The sequence below is a fragment of the Symsagittifera roscoffensis genome, chromosome 2 (assembly GCF_963678635.1).
Source record: "Symsagittifera roscoffensis chromosome 2, txSymRosc1.1, whole genome shotgun sequence".
Lineage (NCBI taxonomy): Eukaryota > Metazoa > Xenacoelomorpha > Acoela > Convolutidae > Symsagittifera > Symsagittifera roscoffensis.
Window position 1 is genome coordinate 63,619,761 of NC_087063.1, and position 20,982 is coordinate 63,640,742.

Genomic DNA, 20,982 nt, shown 5'->3' on the forward strand with positions numbered 1-20,982 from the left:
TTGAGTTCATTCAGTCTTTTCCAACTGTCTGATTCCAATTCAAATTCATCTGCTGAAAGAAAGGAAAATTGCTATCTCCAATTACAAATGCGGAAATAATTTCGAAAGGGGATTTTAATTTTCAAGTTTTCCAGGCGAATAAAAACCTTGATCTTTGCTCTTGTATTTGAGTTTTAAGGGCATACAATTTTTCTTTGAAATTTGAAGTTTTTTTTTTCAAAAACCAAGACCCTTTTTGAAAAGCCAAGTCCGTTTTCTTGCGTTCAGTGGCTCTTTTCGAATTGTCTGTTGGCGCTTTTTTGTAATTATTAATGAATTGGATTTTCAACGAGGTCGTTTGATTTGCTCTTTTTATTATGAGTGCGTAAATAATTTGTTCATGCCCTTTTTATTTGAACGTTTAATTCAAGTTAATAATTCGAAGGCAAATTACGCTCTCCTATAACAAAAGTTCAAATGGCTCGAAAAATGTAGGTTGACTCTTTGTTAAAATGAAGACCATGCTCTTCAGAGTTCACAGTGGAGGCATTCACCCTAAATTGTGGCTACAAAATTTTTCTAAAAGTTTCTCCATTTGGTTCTATTTTACGACACTCATTTTTGGTTGACGAACGCCAAAGTTTTTCTTAAAAAAGCCTATGGAGCCAATAGTATACATACTATTGAGGGGGAGGGGTGGTGCATGGTCGAAAAAAAAGCAATTTTGTACAAAACATTTCAAAAAAGGCCCAAAAACGTCCTTTTGGCGCCACTGCTGTGCATGAAAGTAAAACGAGACATTTATTTATACTTTTTCAGGTAACTGTTGTAGACTACTTGATCGATGATAAATGTTTGGAGGCAGTTGCAACCATTAGTCAATGAAATTGCTTCAGCGCTAAAAATAATGGCCTCTAAACAAACAAATGCAACACAGGTAATCTTACCACCGAACTACAAAGTGGAGGCTTCTCTTGTTGGAATGAACTGTCTTGACAAGGCCGAATTTAATCAGACGGTGTCCTATGCATGTGTCGAAGTACCTTTCTCGAAGTGCAATGAAGTGTCCAAGAGTTTGAAGGCATTTTTGGTCAAACTCCCGAACTTCAAAGCAGTCCGAAATTCAGACGAGGGAAAGGGAAAGCTTTTCGTGTTGAATCCAGATGCAGTTAGTGAGTTACATTCAAAATCAATTACTTTTAGTTGTTTTACTCTTGACGCATACAAAATTTATCTGAATTTTTTTGTTTCTCCCTAGGATGGTGACCTTGATTAATTGAGGCATTGTTTTTTTTTGTAGAAAGCAGCGGGGATTCGATAACCGAAGTTTTGCATTCAAATAATCTTGAACTGAGTGACAAGGAGTTTCAACTGGGATACGAGAATCTATCTTTTCAACAAATCAGCAGTCTTGTTTTACCCAACAACCAAACAGTGTCGGGTTTCTCTCAAATCGGTCATATTGCTCATTTCAATCTTCGAGACGAAACTTTGCCATTTAAGACAATTCTAGCTCAAGTAATATTGGATAAACTTCCTACGGTAAAGACAGTCGTGAATAAAACACAAAACATTGAAACTGAGTTTCGAAATTTCAGCTTTGAAATTTTAGCCGGAGACGATAACACTGTTGCAGATGTGGTTGAACACGGCGTGAAGTTTCGACTGGATTTTGCGAAAGTTTATTGGAACTCAAGGCTGTCGCGCGAACATCAGAGAATCGTCAATTTTTTAGATCATAACAGTGTCTTAATTGACCCATTTTGTGGCGTTGGACCTTTCGCGTTACCAGCTGCGAAGAAAAGTTGCAAGGTTTATGCGAATGATTTGAACCCGGAATCTATCAAATGGTTGAAAGAAAATATAAAGCTCAATAAAATATCTCCTGAAAAAATTGAAGTACACAATTTGGATGCATCGAATTTCTTTCAAAACGTCCTTGTAAAGTTATTATCTTGGAAACCCAATCCGAACGAAGAGTCTTTTGAAACCAATTTTCATGTTCCGATGAATTTACCGTCGTTAGCTCACGAATTCCTGGAGCCTTTAAAATCATCGGTTTTGAAGGCTGAGCAAAAAATTATGATGCCGATTTTTGTTCATCTCTATTGTTTTGTGACAAAAGAAAACCCTACGGAAGAGGCTATTCTATTGGTACATAAAAGTCTCGCTATGCAAAATGTAAGCCTCGGGCAGTTCAGAGACAAATGCAACGTGCATGAAGTGAGAAACGTGAGCGTTAACAAAGTGATGATGTGTGTGTCTTTCAATTTGAAGCCAGTTCTGAACATCGAGCTAGACGGAGAACTAAAAACTGAATCAGATTGCAAACGTGTAAAACTGGAAAACTGATTTATTGTTGCTCCTTATTTAGTTTTGTCGAATTTACTTTTTTGAGTTCTCGATTAGGCAGAAGTCCAGTAACGTTTTGAATAGTCTAGTAAAGTGTTGAATAGTCTTCAAAATATTTTTTAACAGGTGTAACTGAATGCGAATATTGCGCAGGTAATATAGAATGCGCTGAAAATTTAGAGTATAAAAAAAGAATTGAAGTTCATCTTCATCAATTAGCCAACATTATTTTGAACGATTTATAAAAATTGTAACAAAGTTAAACATCAAGGCTTCTCATGTAGTCGGCTGACTAAATGACTAAAAAGTGTAGCACAAATATTATAATATCGGAGAAGTTGCCTGACTAGACTTGGGTACTAGACTTTTCCCCCGTAAATATCTTTGTTCACAGGACTCATCCCTGTACATTCACTTACTGAACCCTTCTGTTGCAACAGACATATTTTGAGCTTTTCAAGTATCCGGTCTACTCATTGTTCAGACCATTTGAAAGATATGGAAGATTTTTGTATTCGTTTTTTTTTTGGCTTTATTTGTATTTAGTTTTTTGTTTTCCACTCGAAATCAGGTACCACAAATAATTATCGGAATAGATCGAGTTGTATACCAAATTGAAACCCTTTCAATCGTGATTCGAACGATTTTTAAAAATTTTCAAATTTTCTCAATATCGAGAAAAACTGGCTTAAATTTTTTATTTATTTACGAGCGAAAAAAGCAAGCGAGCAGGCTTACAACAGGTTACTTGTGCTTAATTTAAGCCCTGGAATTTTAGTTTTAAGTAAGAAAATTAGTTTTTGGAGTTTTTCAGCGCCATTTTAGGATCCAAAAAATTCAAAGTTTTTTTCTGTTTTTCTAGTAATTTTTCTACAAAAACTTTTGTCCAGTCTGCCTATATTGCCATGACTGTCGAATATGCCTAATTATTCCCCTTACATCAAATCCTTTAATCACACCACGCAGAAAAAACTACACTAATTTGAAAAAAAAAAACAATTTCTGTAGTTTTTTAAACACTATGGTCGGAACATTCTCTGCTACTTGCTCAGTAACCGGCTATCCTTGTTTTATATCGACTTAAAAGCCTCTTATTGTGTGGTTTGCTGTCCAAAAAAAATGTGCTTCTGTGTTTTGAAGGGAAAGGAGCTTAATTTTTTCTTTCATTAGTTCAGAATTGTTTTGATTTTTTTGCGGCATGTAAACCCAGCAGAGCTCGAACAGTACACGAACGAAATTGTAGCCCGAAAAAAGCGGCTGCGAGCAATTCGCTTTTTTGGGCGTTTTCTATCACACAGAAAGAGCTGTGTTTGAATGTGTTCTTGTATTTACATGAAGCGACGCTTTTTATCTAGCGGGCGAAGCAAACTTGGCTTTGCATTGCCGCTGAAGACAGGCTATGCAGTTGGGAAAATAAAATGAAAATGAACCGACCGAATGTCGTCTACTTGTTAACAAGGAAACAATTTTGGTAACCATGTTTACCCAGAACTAACTTTACCTTTGTTGAAAGAAATTGGCAAAATTGAGTTACAAATTTTAAAATTCAGATAAAAAGTGGGCGTTCAAATGCTCGAAATTATTGGAGATGCCCATTGTGCTTAAACTACTTATTGATGATGTTGCCAGAAATAGACAATCTAAAGTCAAGAGTACGGATGAAGAGCTGGAACTTCTCGTCGATATTCCGATTTGCACAGCAGCAGTTAAAGTTTTTCATTTCGAGATGTAGGACGCTGCGATCGGCCGCTGTATTTTGCAAAACTTGAAATCGAACGTGAAGCGTTTGCAGTAAGTGGTGTATATGTTGGGTACAAGTTTTTCGTGGGGCGCTGACCCCAATTTATTAGGATAGGATATAGAGTCTCCAGTCACCATCCTAAGCATTAAGATAGAAAATAGATATACCACAGTATTAAGTAAAGTAATTGGTTTCAGATGGTAAGATTTTTTTTGCGCACGGCTTTTTCAGAGTTTCAGATCGTTTAAACTTTAACTTTATAATGTTTTCTTCTTTTTTTTTTACTAGAAACAATAGATTTTGAGTCGTTGACCCAAACGCAGCATTTGCAAAGAATCATTTGAACAAAAAGGTTAAATTACAGAGAGAATGTATCAATTATTGAATTGTATTCAATTAGGCTCAAAAAAAACTTTAAAATTCAGAAGTGTAGTAAGTATTCAAACCTTTTTGGATGAGAAAAGATTGTCGATTTACGATAGTCATTAGAAGATTTGACAAACTAAACTCAAAACAAGTCTTAAGCTACATCATTGATTCTCGTGAAGAACTGGTTGTAAATATTTTTATCGATTGTTTCGTGACCAAGATACTTTGTCCTTGTAGGCTTTGATTTGTCCATTATATGATAGCCACAGAAATTAGTTTCTAATTTTCTCATTGTTTCGGCTAGCACATCAAATTAGGGATTCTGATCAACGGCTTGCCTAGCATCAACAGCAGACTGAAAAAACTGTTGAATATTTTGCATGGTGTGTTTTGATTTAATCGATGAATTTTTGTATATTGTAGCCAAGATCCAAGCATAAGACAAAGAGTAGTGTTTTAAATATGCCGTTGGTTAGATTAAACCTCGTTATCAGCAATCACTGTGAATGTCTTAACATATTTTTTTCTGCTTAATTCTTCACATGTTTACTAACACAGTTTTTGGTAAAATCGAGTAGTCTCGTTTTCTGCCGCTTTTCTGGTCAAAAAACAAACAATTGAGAAGCGCCCAGTGATATCTTCCCGTTTTTTTAGCAAGTACTATCACTCAGGGCGAAGGGGTGAAATTCTTAGTCAACTGACTTGTTTCAACAAATATTTGAAACAAGTCAGTTTCAACAAACATGAGTCGATGGTGTGCAGGCCGAAGTTCTTAATGTCTTTTCTCTTCTCATGATAAAATTCGATTAATTTTTGCTTAGCTCCAAGGGAAGAATCATTTTTTCTGTTGTTTTCCCTTTCCCTCTTCTCAATTCAGCTGGATCTCCCGCTTTAAGTGTGGCACATGGCTAAAGTTTTACAAACGAATTTTACCGGACATCGTATGATGCAAGTCCCCATCACGGAGAATCAACTTGAATCAAAACAAAAGATGGGTGAAACGGCTGAGCAAGTTGGGATAATTCAACTTTCATTGCTCAACTAACGGACAACTTCCTTTTTCCTTGCGCGGACGTAAAACCTGTGGATAAATGCCGTCGATAAAGATGAAAGCTTTATAGTCAAAATGACTCCAGTAGGCAAACATCCGTTATAGTTTTTGCTAATTGAAACCAGGACAAGTTTTTGTGCAAGCTTACAAGCTGATCGTTAGCTCTTTGATTCAGTCGGTTTTAGTTTTGGTTGATTTTTTTGAGGTTTTGTTTTGTTTTGTTATTTTTTTTTATCTAATCTTGTAATAATTAGAAATTTGTTTTAAAAAAGCAAAACATGAATAATTCAATACAAAATCTCTATTTTAAAAACTGATAAAACAATTAAAATGAATTGCTCAATTTGTTGAAAGTTTTGAAATGTTTATCTAGCATGTTCTTTGAAGCACTTTATATTTCAATTGCATCAGACTAAAAAATTGAAACGATTTTGGCATCTTGTTGATATTGAAAGATTTTTCGCATCTTGTTGAAAAAATTGATACATTTTTGCAGTTTGTTCCAAAGTTTGAACCGATTTCGTGTTTGGTTAAAAATTTGAAATTTTTCTGTCCCTTTGTCTAAATTTTATTTTGTTTTTTAAATTTTGTAATAATCGGTAACTTGTTGAAAAAATAGTGCAAAACATATATACCACATTACAAAATCTCAGGTTGCTTTAACTAATAAATTCAACTCCTCAATTTGTTGAATTTTTTAAGGTTGTTCTAAAATCTGCTTTAAGTCAATTTTAAAACATTTTTTTTGCATCAGGCTAGAAATTTGAAAATTGAAACCTTTTTCGAATTGTGTTGAAAATTTAAAATTGTTTTTGAATCCTGTTGAAAAATTTGAAAGTGTTTCTTATGTTGTCCAAAAACTTAAACAAATTATGCGTTTTGTCAGGATTTTTTTGTTTTTTTTTCGCCAGTTATTTCAAAATTTGAGTGTTTAATCAGAATTTTCAATTAATTGAATTAAAGAATTGTTTTACCTTGAAAAAATTACATGTTCACTGTTTTCAGTTAATGACCATCAGTAAAAACTTACAATTCGTTTCATCAAAACAGAATCATATTTTGAGTTTTTTTTTGAAACTTTCTAAGAAAGCCGAAAAAACAGTTTGTTGCAAGCTTTTCATTAGAATATATGTTAAATGTCGTGAGTTTTTTTCCGCAGCAGTAGTTTCTTTGCCTTACCGGGTGTTTGATTGCTCCTCTCCGTCGCAAAATGTCTCCAACAGCTCGGTTTAACTGATTGAAGACTTTATCAACTAACGTGTTTCCAATAAAAACATTATGTGAACTTAATGGAACTTGCAATTATCCAAAAAATTGTGAGAGGATCGCAAAAAACGTTTTTCAGTGTAGTTTTGTCCTCGTAGACTAAACAAATTCAGGCGAGCTGGAAACATAACAGTGACCCTGAGGAAAAACATTTTTTGTCTCAAATATTCAAATTTTATAGTACCAGTATTACCTACATAAAATCCGTATTTGACATTATGTCAGCCTGCGCTTTTATCAAAATAAAACAGACAGGATTTTCCTAAAATGGAAACCATGATGAGGTATGCCGTCTAACTTAATTTTTTCAAACTCTAAAAATATTTTCAAACTCTTCAGTCTCAAACTTTTGAAATTTGTCTTCAGCGAGAGACGCTAGTCTCAATTATAATGATTTTCAAAAATTCAAATAAAAACCGTGAGATTTGTTTGGCCCCAAAAACCTACAATGACCAAAATTTAATTTGAACCGTGCTTCGAACTGTTCACAAAACTGAACTGCGACAAATTTAAGAGCATCAACCAGTTTAGCTGGGTGAAACAGAACGAGAAAAAATCTCAAGAGTTACAGTTTTTTTCTTTCTTGACGCTAAATACCTTGAACTTGTTTCTATGAAGGAACCCACTTCCGCCGAAGAGTGACTATTATAAATCAGGAGTTACCAATTGCGGTAAAGTGTAGGAGACTGCAATTAACAATAAAAGACAAGTCTGGGTCACGATCAAGCAGTACAATGTCAAAAGTCACGTCACTTTGAGAGTCTGTTGTTCACTGCAAAAAAAATGAAGCCTTGAAATAACGGTCTATGTCAGGTAAACCTTCAGCAATTTCAGAAAACTGTTCTGAATTTTGAAGGAATGTTTGTTTGCTGAGAATTGTAATTAACAAAAATCAATTTTTAAAGATGTCAAAATTTTTACCCTCCGAAAACCGCTTTTCAAATATTCAAACAAACCATAGAACGATGGCTTTCACTTGAAGAGAAAATTGGAAAGAACTCAAAGTTTTTGCTGATGCTTAAGAACAACAAATCAATCAGAATCGAGTACTCTTTTATATCTCTTCTTGCTTTAGATCAACCATTTTGAAATCAACCACCTAAATTTTTTGTTAACTTTTTAATTCTTTTTCGAAAAAGTTTTGTCATTATCAATTGATCTATCATAAAGATGAATAAAAAAAAACTTTGTTTTCCGGAAAAATCACTCGTCTGATAGACAAATCTGTCAAAGTTTCTCAGCAATTTTCTCGTTTCAATTTTCTGTTAGAAATTTTCAAAGTTCAAAAAATTACCGAGCTCAAGTTTTCTGCAAATTCTATAAGTTTCCCCGTTTTTGCAAAAATACAACTTCCAGAGACAGTCTGAAATGTTTTCTCATCTCAGATGGATCGCACGATTCAAGTCGAGCTCATGATTAAAATTATGCAAACGGAATTCAATAAACATTGTATGATGCAACTCCCATCACAGAGAATTAACATGGATTAAAGCAATTGATGAGTGAAGTGGCCGAGCAAGTTTCGGGATTTTTAAATTTCGTTGCAAGGGACTTTTAAGTTTCGTTGCTCAACTAATGGATAATTACCTGTTATTTTGGAAGGACATAAAAATTTTAGATAACCCCATCGATTAGGATAAGGGAAAATCAGAGAAAACGACTGCAGTGAGCGAATATGCGAGATAGCTTCTGCCTATCGAAACCAGATCATGTTTTTTTTGCTAACTTATAAGTTGACCAATTACTCTTTAATTGAAACGGATTTACTGTTGGGTGATTTGTTTTTCATTTTTTATCTGAACTTTGTAAAAATTTGTAAATTGTAAAAGAAAGTAAAACATGAATAATTAAATACAAAATCTCAATTTTTAAAAATTGATATAACAATTAAAATGAATTGCTTAATTTGTTGAATATGATGAAATATTTCTAGCATGTTCTTTAATTTATAATTTATATGCATCAGACTAAAAATTGAATCGGTTTTTGCATCTTGTTGATTTTGAAATAATTTTCGCATATTGTTGAAAATTTAAAATTGTTTTCGAATTGTGTTTTCATTTTTAAAATTTAAAATTGTTTTCGAATTGTGTTTTCAATTTTTGTATTTCAAATCTTTTTCTAAGTTTTGTAGTAATTGGAAATTTGTAGAAAAAAAGCAAAAGATAAATAACTCACTGCAAAATCTCAATTGTAAAATGTGTGGTAAAACAATCAGAAACAATTCCTCAATTTGTTGAAAATTTTGAAAATTTTGAAGTAACTTTTCTGTAACTTTTCATTGTTATTTTTTGCATCAGACTAAACAATTGCATTAGTTTTTGCATCTTGTTGATACTGAAACGTTTTTAGAATCTTGTTAAATATTTAAGATTGTTTTCAAATCTTGTTGAAAAGATTGATAAAAAATTTGCGGCTCGTTCAAAAGTTTGAACAGGTTTCGTGTTTGATGAAACGATTGAATTTTTTTCCTAATTTGTCTAAAATTTGTGCGTTTTTGGAGATTTTTCAATTATACTAATTAAATCTTATTATTAATTGAAAACCAACATGTTCACCGTTTTTAATTTATAACCAGCAAAAAACCGTCATTTAATTTCATCAACTCAAATCCTCTCTTGAGCTTTTATTGTTTTTCAATTTTTTCTAAGAAAGCAGAACCAAGAATTTAATGCAATCTTTTCATTAAAACAGAGGTTGATTTTTTTGATTTCTCTCTGCACAGTAGTTTGTTCGCTTTACCAGATATGTTTTCGCTCCTCTCCGTCGTAAAATGTCTTCAACAGCTTGGTTTAACTGATTGAAAACTTTACCAACAAACGTGTTTCAAATGAAAACAACATGTGAACTAAATGAAATTTGGAATTGTCTAAAGAGCAGAAAAAACTGTGAGAAGATACGCAAAAAAAATTGTTTTCAGTGTATTTTTTTTCCCTCGGAGACTATAGAAAACTCAGTTGAGCTTGACACACAACAGTGGCCATGAGGAAGAATGTTTTTTTTTATCGCAATTCGTCGATTTTTTTTTGTACCAGTAACACCTACACAATACCCGTATTTAGACACCTTGATAGCCTGCATTTTATCAATTTTAAAATGGCAGTTTTTTTCTATTTGGAAAACACGGCTTACTTTAAGTTTTTCGTGGTCTCAATCATATTATTTTTTCTCTCGATCTGATCACTTTGCCTTTCTTGAAAATGTATTCAACAAAAACTCTAGTCCTAAGTAGTCCTACAATAAAAGACAAGTCTGTTTCATGATCAATAGGTACAATGTCGAAAGGCCTCGCCACATTGAGAGTCTGTTGTTCACTGCAAAAGAGAATGAAGCCTTGAAACAAAGAGCCTATGCCAGGTAAACGTTCAACAAATTCGAAAAAATGTCCTAAAGTTAGAAGGAAGTTTTGTTTGTTGAGGATTATAATTTACAAAAAAAAAACTTCTTATAAGTCTCAGAATCAAAGTTTTTATCCTCCGAAATTGTCTTTTCAAAGATTCAAACCAACCATAGAAAGATGGTTTTCCCTTTAAGAGGAAAGAACTTAAAGTTTTTGCTATGCTTAAAAAAACCACACAGTCAGAATTTCTTGTTTTTTTTAGTCTCTCTTCGTTCCAGGAATTAGATTAGTTCTAGGAAAACTCTAAGTTTCCCCGGTTTTTGCAAAACTAAAAATTTCCTCTCCTTTCAGATGGATCTCCCGATTCAAGTGTAGCTCCTGGTTGGAGTTATGGAAACGGATATCAATGAGCATCATGGGATACAAGTCCACATCAGTGAGAATCAACATGGGTTGAAACAATTGATGAAAGAAAAGGCTGAGCAAGCTGGATATTTCAAGTTTCGTTGCTCAAATAGTGGGCAACTTCGTGTTTTCTCGGGAGTACATCAATCTTGTTGATAAGCCCACCGATGAAGATGAGGGAATTTTGTAGAAGATGACTCCAGTGAGCAAACAGGCGAGATAGTTTCTGCCAATGGAAACCAGATCTACTTTTTTTGTTAACTCACAAGTTGATCAATAGCGCTTTGACTGAATCGGACTTACTGTTGGGTGATTTTGTTTTCAAGTTTTGTATTCAAACCTTTTTCTTAATTTTGTAATATTTAGGATTTTCTTGGAAAAAGGCAAAAGATATATAACTCATTGCGAAATATCAATTTTCAAAAGTAATTCAAACAATTACAAAGAACTCTTCAATTTTTTGAAATTGCTGAAACGCTGATAGCATCTTCTCTGAAACATTTCAATAATTTTTGTGCACCAGTTTTTGCAAGTTTTTGCAGCTCGTTAAAAATTTAAAGTTGTTCTCAAATTTTGTTGAAAAGTTTGATAAAAAACTTGCAGCTGGTTGGAAAAAATGAAGCTTTCGCGTTTGATGACAAGATTGAATTTTTTTCGCAATTTGTCTAAAATTTGTGTGTTTTCACAGGTTTTTCAAATATATTAATTGAATCTTGGTTTTTATTTGAAAAACCTATATGTTCACTGTTTTTAGTTCATAACCATCAAAAAAACGTCAATTTGTTCCATCAAATCAGAATCCGATCTTTAGCTTTGTTTGTTTTTCAACTTTTTTAAAGAAAGCAGACAGAGCCAAGCATTTGATGCAAGTTTTTCCTTAGAGCACAGTAGTTTCTTTGCTTCAAAAAATAATTTTTCGCACCCCTCCGTCGCAGAGGTCTTCAACAGCTCGTTTCAACTAATTGAAAACTTTAGCAACTAACGTGCTTCCAATGGAAATAACATGTGAACTAAATGGAACTTGCAATTGTTCAAAGAACAAAAAAAATTCTGAGAAGATACGCAAAAATTGTTTTCCTTGTAATTGTTGCCTTTGTAGACTAAAGAAAAATTCAGGCGAGCTTGACACACAACAGTGGCCATGAGGAAGAATGTTTTTTTATCGCAAATTCTCGAGTTTTATCTTACTTATAACACCTACATAATACCCGTATTTGGATACTTTGTTTGCCTGTTTTTTATTAGTATTAAAAAGTCAGTTTTTTCCTAATTTGGAATCACGGCTTACTTTACTTTCTCCTGGTCTCAAATTCATTATTTTTTCTCTCGAGATCACTTCGCTTTTGGGAAAAATGTATTCAGCAAAAACCTCAATCCCAATTACAATGTTTTTTTCTCAACAAATCAATTTAAAATTAGGAGGTTTTTTGGCCCCAAAAACCTTACTATGACTAAATTTACTCTAATCTGTGGCTCCAAATAATGTTCAAGAAAACTGAGCCAGGCCAAAATGAGGAGCATCAGTAAATTAAGCTTGGTGAAAAAGAAGGAGATTTAAATTCGAGAGTTTTTTATTTTGTTTTTCATAACGCTGAACTTGTTCTTATGTTGGTTACCACTTCAAGGGAAGAGTCGTTGCTATAAATCAGGAGTTGCCAATTGCGTTAAAGTATTTGAGACTGTATTTACAATAAAAGACATGTCTGTGTCACAATCAAGTGGTTTAATCTCAAAAGACCACGCCACATTGAGAGTCTGTTGTTCACTGCAAAAGAGAAAGAAGCCTTAAATTGAAGGGTCTATGTCAGGTAAAATTTCACAAAATTCAAAAAAGTGACCTAAATTTTGAAGAAAATTTTGTTTGTTGAGGGTTGTTATTTACAAAACAAACTTTTGATGAATGATTTCTTGTAAGTTTCAGAACCAAAATTTTTATCCTCCGAAATCCTCTTTTCAAGTTTTCAAACAAACCATAGAACGATGGCTTTCACTTTAAGCGGAAAGAACTTGACAATTTGGTTGTTGCTTATGAAAACCCAACCAATCAGAATCGAGTGTTTTTTAGTTGCTCTTTTGTTTGAGATCAATCTTTTTGAGATTTTTAGTGAACTTTTTAATCTTTTTGAAAAAGTTTTGTCATGATTTAAAAACTATCTGTCAGATGGATGAATTACACAAATAAAAAGATTGTTTTCTAAAAAAAATCACTCGTCTGATAAGAAAATCTGTCAAAGTTTCTCAGCAATTTTTTCGTCTAATTTGTTAGAAATTTTCAAAGTTCAAAAATTTACCGAGCTCAAGTTTTCTGCAAATTCTATAAGTTTCCCCGTTTTTGCAAAAATACAACTTCCAGAGACAGTCTGAAATGTTTTCTCATCTCAGATGGATCGCACGATTCAAGTCGAGCTCATGATTAAAATTATGCAAACGGAATTCAATAATCATTGTACGATGCAACTCCCATCACAGAGAATTAACATAGATTAAAGCAATTGATGCAAGTTAGGATATTCCAAGTTTCGTCGCTGAACTTATGGACAATTTCCTGTTATTTTGGAAGGACATAAAAATTTTAGATAACCCCATCGATTAGGATAAGGGAAAGTCAGAGAAAACGACTGCAGTGAGCGAATATGCGAGATAGCTTCTGCCTATCGAAACCAGATCATGTTTTTTTTTTGCTAACTTATAAGTTGATCAATAACTCTGTAACTGAAGCGGATTTACTGTTGGGTGATTTTTTTCCAAGTTTTGTTTTTTAATTTTTATCTGAATTTTGAAAAAATTTGAAAATTGGTCCATCAAATCAAAATCAAATCTTGATTTTTTAAATTTTTATAAGAAAGCAGAACCAAGAGTTTGATGCAAGCTTTTCATTAGTTGGGTTTCTTGAGTTCTCTCCTCATAGTAGCTCCTTTTCTTTTCCAGATATTTTTTGCTCCTCTTTGTCGCAACATGTCGTTAATAGCTCGGCTCAACTGATTGAAGACTTTGCGAACTAACGTTTTTGTAATGAAAAATAATGTGTGAACTAGATGAAACTTGCACCTCTCTAAACAACAGAGCAAAAATCGTTTTTCAGTGTAAACTTATTCTCGTAGACAAAAAAATCAGTCGAGCTTGACACATAACAGGGGCTACGAGGAAGAAGAATGTCAAATAGTCGACGTTTATAGTACCAGTAACACCTACATAAAATCTGTATTTGGACACTCTGTTAGCCTGCACGTTTATTAATATAAAATAGGCAGTATTGTGCTAATTGGGAAACCAGGCTTTGTTTAACTTTCTGCTAGTCTCAAACTCACTATTTTTTCTCTCGATCTGATCATTTTGCTTTTCTTGAAAATTGTATTCAGCAAAAATGCTGGTCACAAGAACAACGATTGATTCAAAACATCAGAAATGAATTAGTAGAATTGCTCGGTCCCAAAAAATCTACATTGACAAAGTGTATTCTACTTTCTGATTCCAATTATTCAAAAAATTGAACTGCGATATCAGTAAGTGTAGCGAGAGTTACAAATTTTGTTACTCATGATGCTAAAGACCTTGAACTTGTTCATATGTTGGAAACCACTTCCGGCGAAGAGTCACCATTATAAATCTGGAGCTTGCCAATTGCAGTAAAGTGCAGGAGATGGCATTTTACAGTATAAGTGAAATCTGTGAGACGATCAAGCAGTACAAAGTCAAAAGGCCCAGCCACATTGAGAATCTGTTGTTCACAGAGAAGTTTGTTTTGCAAAAAGAATGAAGCCTTGAAACAAAATGCTTATGTCAGGTGAACCAGCAAATTCGAAAAACCGTCCTAAGTTTTGAGTGAATTTTTGTTTGTTGAAGAATGCATTTTACAAAAATTTTTTAACGATGTTTTGTGAGTCTTGAAATTGAAACCAAACTTTTTTCTCCGAAATCCTCATTTCAAGTGTTCAATCAAACCATAGAACAATAGCTTTCACTTTAAAAGACAATCGGAAAGAATTTAAATTTTTTGCTGTTGCTTAGGAAATATGAACCAATCAGAATGGAGTACTTTTTAAATATCTCTCTTTGTTTGAAACCGGCCATTTGGATTCTAGAAAAAATGTTGTAAAGGTTTTGTCATTATTTGGAAATTATCTATCATACGGATAAATTACTCAAAAATATATTTGAAAAATCACTCGTTCGACAGGCAAATCTGTCAAAATTTCTCCGCAACTTTTTTTTCGTTCACATCGTTAGAATTTTCAGAGTTCAACAATTTACTAAGTTCACATTTTCCTGGGAAGCTTAAAAATTTGTCCGGTGTTTGCAAAAAAAAAATCAAGTGACAGTTCAAAATAATCTCTCATTTCCGATGGAACTCCCGATTCATGTCTGGCTCAAGTTTGCAAGTTTGTAGTTATGCAAACGGATTTCAGTTAGCATCATATGATGTAAGTCTCCATCACGGAAAATCAACGTGGCTCAGGGCAATTAATGGGTTAAGTGGTTGAGCAAGTTGGGATGTTTCAAGTTTAGTTGCTCAACTAATGGGCAACTTCCTGTTTCCTTGGGTGGACTTAAATATTGTGGATAACCTCATCAATGAAGATTAGGGAAATTTAGAGAAATTGAATTCAGTGAGCAAAAATCCCTGAAAGTTTCGGCCAATAGAATTAGGCTAAGTTGTATTGCAAACTTCGAGCTGAGCGATAGCTCTTTGATTGAACCGGATTCACCGTTGGGTGATTTTTTTTTCAAGTTTTTTATTTAATTTTTTTTTAATTTGTAAAAAACGGAAACTTGTAGAAAAGCAAAAGATGAATAATTCAATACAAAATCTCAGTTTTTAAAATTTGGTTAAAAAAATTTAAATGAATAGCTCAATCTGTTGAACTTTTTGAAATGTTTCATGTATCTTCTTTGAAACATTTTATAATTTTTTTCCATCAGACTAAAAAGTTGAAACAATTTTTGCAGCTTGTTAAAAATATAAAAGTGTTTTCGAATTTTGTGGAAACATTTGATTAAAATTTTGCAGCTTGTTCAAAAATTTAAACAGATTTCGCGTTTCGTTAAAATATTGAAATTATTTTCACTTTGCTAATGTTTGTGTCTTCGCAGATTTTTCAAATATACGAATTTAGTGTTGGTTATTTTTGAAAAACCTATGTAATTGCTGTTTTTAGTTCATAGCCATCAGAACACTGTAATTTAAATCCATCATTAAATGCAATTCAATCTTGATTTTTGCGTTTTTCGAAGTTTTTCTAAGAAGCGGAACCAAGAGTTTGAAGCAAGTGTTTCGTTGAAACTTTGGGTGTGTTTCTTGTGTTCTCTCCGCTCATTAGTTTTTTTTACCAGATATTTTTTCGCTCCTCTCCGCCGCTAAATGTCTCCAACAGCTCAGTTCAGCTGATTAAAGACTTTACTAACTAATGTGTTTCCAATAGAAAACCACATGTGAACTAAATGAAACTTCTTGCAATTCTCCAAAAAACTGAAAAAATTTAGAGGGGATACGCAAAATTTTTTTTTTAAGATGAGCAGTATGAAGTGAACATTGAGTTTAAAAAATCATAACACATTAGAATTTTTCAGTTTTTTCCCCAAAAAATTTCGAAAAAAAAAAATGAAAAAAATTAATAATTTTGATAAAAGTGCTTCAAAATGTCACTTTGAGTGGATTCTATTGTGGCAATTTAAAATTTCGACTGGATATGAAAAAAAATCATTCCTATAGAAAACCGTTGAAATGGTAACCATAGAGACTAGTCATTTTTACAACCAAAAACGGATGAAAATGACAAAATGCTTGTTTTACTTCCCTCATCACTTAGTTATATAGAAGGTATAAACAGATATGTTGTTACTAGTATATGTGGTATGAGAAAAATTTTAACTCTTTTGACGACCAACTTCAGAAAAAAATTCATTATTGAACAAGATGATCGTAGAATACGGAAAGAAAAAGTTCTTGAATTTTTTTAACGATTTGTTTTCAACCAGGAGGAAAAGGAGGAAATTCAAGGAAATGAACTAAATAGTTGGTAAAATTATTGGCTACGGAATTTTGCGTATGTATATAGTTTTTGGTCAACACGAATCTCATCAGAGGAATAGTAGAAAAAACATAATAACGACAAAATTGTTCGTTAAACAAATGAATGGAATTTTTCAAATCACATCGAAACTTACAGTTTTTTACATTATGTCTGCCAATTTAATTAGTTTTTCAAATACTTTCGCCAAAAAATGTCAGTTTGCAATGTTTTGATTTTTTGCAATATTTTATGCAGTTCTAGATTTTGCGACCCTTATTACTCCGATTAGTTCCACGAAGAAGCTTTGTAAAGCAAGCATAAATAGAACTTCGTTTTTTTTTCATTTGGAGAAAATAACGCCCGATGGATCTCCCGTTTTGATAATTCCCATCTCCTTAACTAAAATGTTTTCAAAACAATTCAAAACCACACACAACCAACCAAAGATAATAATCGTTTCTGCTCGCTACTGGGGAAAAACGAATAACTTTCGAGTACCGAATTCACATTTGGTTCATGTGTAAATCACATTGTTCAGTGTATGCCGCCGTACTGCCTATATATCAATTTGAAAGTGAACGCCTGTAATGACAGTTTTAGAATTCATGCATTTGTACAAAATTCTGGTGTATTTGTTAAATCAACTACCCGTTATGGTCCTGGTAATTGTTATTCTATACCTGATTTTCCCTGCTCATACTTTCATGGTCAAGTAATTGGATTATAATCCGGTTACATGGCCAATAAAATATGAGCTGAAGACACCTGGTGTAACATATTAATAATCAGGACCCTTATGGGTAGTAGATTATGAAAACCAGCAACATCATTTAGATTTACGTGAAGTCTAGAAAGAAAATAATCAATGGTCCAAAAATCTTCAATTTCAATTCCAAAAATTTGACATGTAGGCAAGACAAAAAAAACTTCTCGACTATATTTTATTTTTTTGAACCAAAGTGAATGCGATTTTTGACAGTTTTTTGCTTTCTTCCCAGTAGCGATAATGAACACTTTTTGTTTTTTTATTTGGTTGTGTCGTTTTTATATTGTTCTGAAAACATTGTAGTTAAACATATGGGAGTTTATCAAAGTGGGAGATTTCTGGACGTTTTTCTCTCCCCTTCAAAGTTTTTTTACTAACATCTCAATCTACTGACGAAGCATCTTTGCGGATTTAATTGAGGCAGTTTGGAACATAAACACTTTTGTCTAACATAATGAAAATGAACGTTGTAAACTTGAAAAATAGCTCCAATCATTCAAAAATTAGTACTTTTTTTTATTTTGAAAAAAATAGAAGTGTAGTAGTTACCCAGTAAGAAATGCGAAAAATTTTGTTCAGGAGAAAGGCAGTTGCATTTGGACATGTACTCAAAAAATTTAACAGTTTGTAAATTAGTTTCATTTAAATAGTTTTTAACTTTTTTCTCTTTAGTATGTTTTTTCTAGTTCAGATGGTTATTCCGTGTGAAAAAAATGTACGCATAAGAAACTTTGTTTTTGATCAAGAAAACCATGAAACAAAAAACCATGAAAAAAATTGAACGTTCAGGTAATAGAACTGTTTCAGTTTTTCTCCGCCTAGCTTTTGCTCTAATTTCGATACTGTTTTATGCAAATGACTTATAAAATAATACTTGCATCGAGGCTATGAATAAAATATTTTTGCTGAAGAGCAAGTTTTTTTCTGCCCAGCAGGTTCTAACCATCACAAAAACTGTATCTTGATTTTGATTGGCAAATTTATAGGGTCTTACAATTCAAGCAGCTCGCGATTCTGTCAAGAAAACGCAAGTGGTTCGTACCTAAAAAAAGCGAATAAAATTTCAGTCCAGAAATGTTTTCAATAAAATTTGACTGCTCGTAAGATAATTTCAATGAAATCAAAACATCTAAAACATTTATCAAGGACATCGTAAGCATAAGTTTTGGTTTTTGTAATCAGTAATTGTAGACATTTATTGCAATTTTTCAGATTAAAAAAATGAAATCAAGTTTTTAAATAGGCACTTTGCAAGCGCTTAAAAACAAATTCACTGATGAAAATTCTTCAAATTTTTGGGTTGATTCAGGAAAAAAATGTGAAGGAAATTTTTGTACAGAGAAAAGTGAGACAAATGAGTGAGACAAAAGCAGTAATTGCAGATTTCTCAGTCCAGTCTTCGAAACAATATTTTGCACCATTGAAGATCATAGTAAGTGAATTGTGCCCAAAATGCAAAAATTGGCGTCTTCTTTGACTTCTCAAAGAAACCTGTCGTATAAAATGTCTTCGACAAAGAAGTTAAATCTTATGATCATTTGACAATTTTGCTCATAAAGTTGTTTTTAAATTAGACTACGACAACATTGGAAAAAATATGACTATCAAAAGTTTTTGTTTGATTCTGGAAAGATTACAGATGAATTAATATCAGTATTAATGAAGAAAGCCGCAGAATATATTATCAAACTTCTCAAAAAAAGAAGAACTTTTTGGAATAATTAACAAAAATAGCTGAAAAAATGATGAGATTGAAAAAAAACTAGCTTATTTCCTTGCTTTATTGATTGTTAGCCAAACTTTTTTTTGATATTGAGCTTGTTTTCGATGCTTCTTTTGATGGCTATCCGAAAAAAGATAATTAGTCATTTAACATTTTTTTACTGGAGCAAGTACGTTCGAAAGGAGATAGGAGGTTGCCATGTCAGAAAAATCAAACCCCACACTGCACCAAATTGGTTCTGAAAGAAAAAAACTTTCATATATGGAAGAGAAAGTTCAACAGGCAAAAAGAAGTTGGTACAGATTTTTACTGAAACGCGAGTAGCCAAGCATCAATGGTAAAACTCTAGCCATGATTGGCAAGAGTTGTGAAAAAACTTTGTATCAGTACATAAGATTACCAGAAAATAACCACACATTTTAGATCAACAATCACTGTTTATCAATCAAAAAGCTGACCTGAGTGGATTTTTTGGTTGTTTCGTAGAACACAGCTAGACAGTGGTTATAATCAAAGGAAAAGGTCCATAGTAACTTCGTATCCTCACGACATCATAAGAATCTAATCACTGAGGGTATTTAACGATATTATAGAATTCAAAAGGATCGATGATTCAAAAACTCCTCTCTTGGGTTGCTTTCTCTACATTTCTTAAATCAAAACTGGAAAAAGAAAACCAACTGGACAGTGAATAACTGGACTAAAAAAAATCAGTTCTTTGTCCATCTATAATTTTAAAAATTCCAAAGTATCAAGCTTAACTAAGATATGTTGCGGGTGATAATTTTCCTCTCTTATCGAAGAAATTAGGTGAGTTAATCTGATTTTCCGTAAAAGTTCGGAAAACAATTTCTGTATAAAATTTCATCTGAGATGGTTGCTCAAAAATCAACAAGACCAAATTTTCCATTTTTGGGGTCATGAAGACAGCGTGGAAGAATAGTTAGAGCTCATGAGCATATTCTTGAGAGATCTGCAATCCCTCTGAAAAAATCTCAGCTTCAAAAACAATTGTGAGAAGTTTTGTTCAAAATTGCCATCCCAGAGAACGGAGAAGTTGTTGGTGGACCAACAAAAACCAAAGCAATGCAAAAGTTCTGAGACTATAAAAACTTCTAAAAACAATTTTGATATAGAAAAGGATTGATTTGTAAGACAGTAGCTCCTGGACAGAAAAATTTGACAAAATTAAAAGGTTTCGAATCAATGGCTTTTGCGGCACGCGGTTTTCACAGTTTTTATAAGGCAAATTTCTTATAAAATCCCACTTAAGGACACAATTTTTCCATCTTACTCTCTAGAAGTTTTCCCCTGTACTAGTCTAGATAAAATCTGCCTGGGTTTGAATGTGAGAAAAGCCGTAGTTTCTAATTGGATTTGCGTGACACCCATCTTAGCTCAAAACTTCAACTATTGAAAGGAAACAAAAAGAAAAGGCTAATAATAAAGTAAAATCGGGGGTTGACTCAGATAAGGAACCACAAACTTACTTGACTTATGCAAGCAACCCACTACAATCTTCCTATTCAGTTTGTAAGGTTTTTTTTAATTGAACGGTGTATAACGCCAATGGTAATATTCTTAAAGAGCAAAAGTATCGAACGAATTTAAATCGTCGGCAGTGATGTTAAAAAAGTTTGCGTCGTGTAGATACAGTTTTGAAGAACATTTTTTGTGAAAAAAATTTTTTTTTCAGCTATTCATTGATACAACAAACTCTTTAGGAACTTGAATTACATTCTCAATCTACAGAACTGAAACAGGAACCCTAAAAACAGGAATTAAACAAACTTTTCAAGTGTTGTCGTCGTTAATGAAAGCAATACCCGGAGCAATGACGGTCGAATAGACACCAGTTACTGGTAGGAACGCGACGCGAAAGAAACCGATATAGGGAACAAAATATGAGAAACTGAGCAAGACAATTGTCGACTATGAAGGCAAAAAGGAATATGGGGAAAGAACGGTCATAAATGGTT

At 32.9% G+C, this 20,982-nt stretch overlaps 1 protein-coding gene across 1 annotated transcript; it reads left to right on the top strand.

The window, feature by feature from the left end:
* The first annotated feature begins 722 nt into the window (after positions 1-722).
* Positions 723-2,384, top strand: LOC134839355 (tRNA (guanine(37)-N1)-methyltransferase-like). The gene is made up of 2 exons (XM_063854874.1): positions 723-1,151; positions 1,280-2,384. The coding sequence occupies exons 1-2, from the start codon at positions 824-826 to the stop codon at positions 2,329-2,331; spliced, it is 1,380 nt and encodes a 459-aa protein (XP_063710944.1). The 5' UTR covers positions 723-823; the 3' UTR covers positions 2,332-2,384.
* The last annotated feature ends 18,598 nt before the right edge of the window (positions 2,385-20,982 follow it).